The 1,814-nt window shown below is 45.8% G+C and overlaps 1 protein-coding gene across 1 annotated transcript; it reads right to left on the bottom strand.

The window, feature by feature from the left end:
- Positions 1-117: 117 nt before the first annotated feature.
- On the bottom strand, positions 118-1,776 carry LACBIDRAFT_304645 (uncharacterized protein; the record flags this gene model as incomplete). Its single annotated transcript, XM_001884883.1, has 6 exons — positions 118-569; positions 621-845; positions 894-1,081; positions 1,135-1,319; positions 1,372-1,568; positions 1,626-1,776. 6 exons carry the CDS (start codon positions 1,774-1,776, stop codon positions 118-120), a joined length of 1,398 nt encoding a protein of 465 aa, XP_001884918.1.
- Positions 1,777-1,814: the final 38 nt, after the last annotated feature.

Raw genomic sequence — 1,814 nt, 5'->3', positions numbered from 1 at the left:
TGTAATGGGCAAGCACTTGTAATGATAAGTTCTTGGCGGTAGACATTTGTGAGAGGCTGGTTTTGGTTCAACAGTAAGCAATAATCATAAGACGATTGCAAGGTAAGACTTACATCATCAAGCACGTTTCGAAGACGAAGAGGCTGAGGAACCTTGAATGGCACGGAAAAATGCTTCAGTTTCCTTAGTGACTTGAGGAGTTGGTTTCGAAGTCGAAGGGGTGGAAGAGGAGTTAAGGAATCGAGGAGCGACCTTGTACGATTTCGGAGCGATGCGATGATTGTCATAGAAGCTGGCCTTGGGAAGAGTAACAAAGCTGACCTTTCGCTTCTTCAACGGCGGGGAAGATGGGCGGGATGATGGACCTTGAAGATTCTGAGTTTCTTCCTCTTCCTCTTCCTCAACATGAGACCTTTTCCCCAGTCCTTTCCTCCCATCACCTTGAATCTTGCAGAACTGATTGATCCACTGTTGCGAATCCTTGACAAAAACCAATGCCTTGCCGTTAGAACTGAAAACGAGGGGGATTTCGCCATACTGGGCATTATCCTCTGATATTTGAAGAAATTCTATTGAAATCATGATCATTGATGGGCAATTAAACGACAAACAGGACTTACTTTGATCCCAAGGAATGATCTTCATCTTCCCCGAGTCCAGCAAATTGGCGAGCAATGCCCATTGTTTCTGAGATAGCTTGTTTGAAATAAAATTTGGGCCCAAGGGAGTGTCCACCTTGTTTGAAGGCCATCCGGTGAGCGCAACCTTGTCCGCCTCTGCGTAGTTTGCGAATGTTGTCAACGGCATTGTTGTTCTTTTACTCTTTGGGCGCGGAACGGTCTCAACTGGGTGAACTTGAGTAAATCCAATGACAATTCGCATGTCCGACTTACGCCATTTAGCCATAAAAATCTGCTTGAACTCCTTTTGACTATCCTTCGATGGTGCATACCTTTCGGAAGATGAACTTGTACCTGAAGTCTTTCGGCTTGCGTTCGCTGCAACAGGTGCATCTTTGCTTCCTTCATGGCTGTCGTCAATCTGTAAGCCTTGCCTCAATTCCTGTTTATAACGTGCAGCTCTACCGTGCCAAGTTAATCAAAAATTGTGAAAAGAACTTAATGTGTGCCTCACCGAATGGTTGTGGCGAAGATGTCCGTCCACTTCCTAATTGGATAATTCTCGCGTTCGAAGATTTCCTTTAAAAATGCTGAGTTAACAAAGAGGCCATCCTTTTGATGTGCAGCCGGCTTGTCTCCTGAGTAAACAATAAAGCCCGCAATGTCGAATTCGGGGTCGGTGCGCCGGATGATGTTGAGCTAAAAGAATACTCAATGAAAACCTTCAAGTAAAGAAAATAAAATCACTTACTAAACGCTCAATCATTGTGCGCCAGTGTTCAAAGCGAACCTCAGGTGCGACAATAGAAGAGCCACCGTCCACGATCTCATCATGAAGGTGTTCGTAAATTTCCTGCATACGCTCTTCCTTTTCCTCACTGGTGGTAGTGCCCTGCATGTACTCAGTATAGCACTGATCCATGAACTTGGCCTTTTCTTCCTTGGTCACTGCCCAGAATGCTATTAGAACTACATTTGTCAATTGGAAAAAACTGTGCCACTTACTTCCTTGCATGTCATCCTTGCGCGTCTGGCTAATATACGATCGGAACTTGTTTGCCCTGTTGGGCCCTCGTTTCTCCTTCAACAGAAGCTCAGCCCGCTCCAAGACGAACTCAGATCGCCGTCCGAATTGAGTGCCCAACTCAGCCGCCATCCGGCAGACATACTCGCCAAACAATGAGTAGCACGTTT

Source organism: Laccaria bicolor, genomic scaffold, assembly GCF_000143565.1.
Source record: "Laccaria bicolor S238N-H82 LACBIscaffold_28 genomic scaffold, whole genome shotgun sequence".
Taxonomy (NCBI): domain Eukaryota; kingdom Fungi; phylum Basidiomycota; class Agaricomycetes; order Agaricales; family Hydnangiaceae; genus Laccaria; species Laccaria bicolor.
The sequence above is the reverse complement of the archived record's forward strand: the minus strand, read 5'-3'. Positions and strand labels throughout refer to the sequence as shown.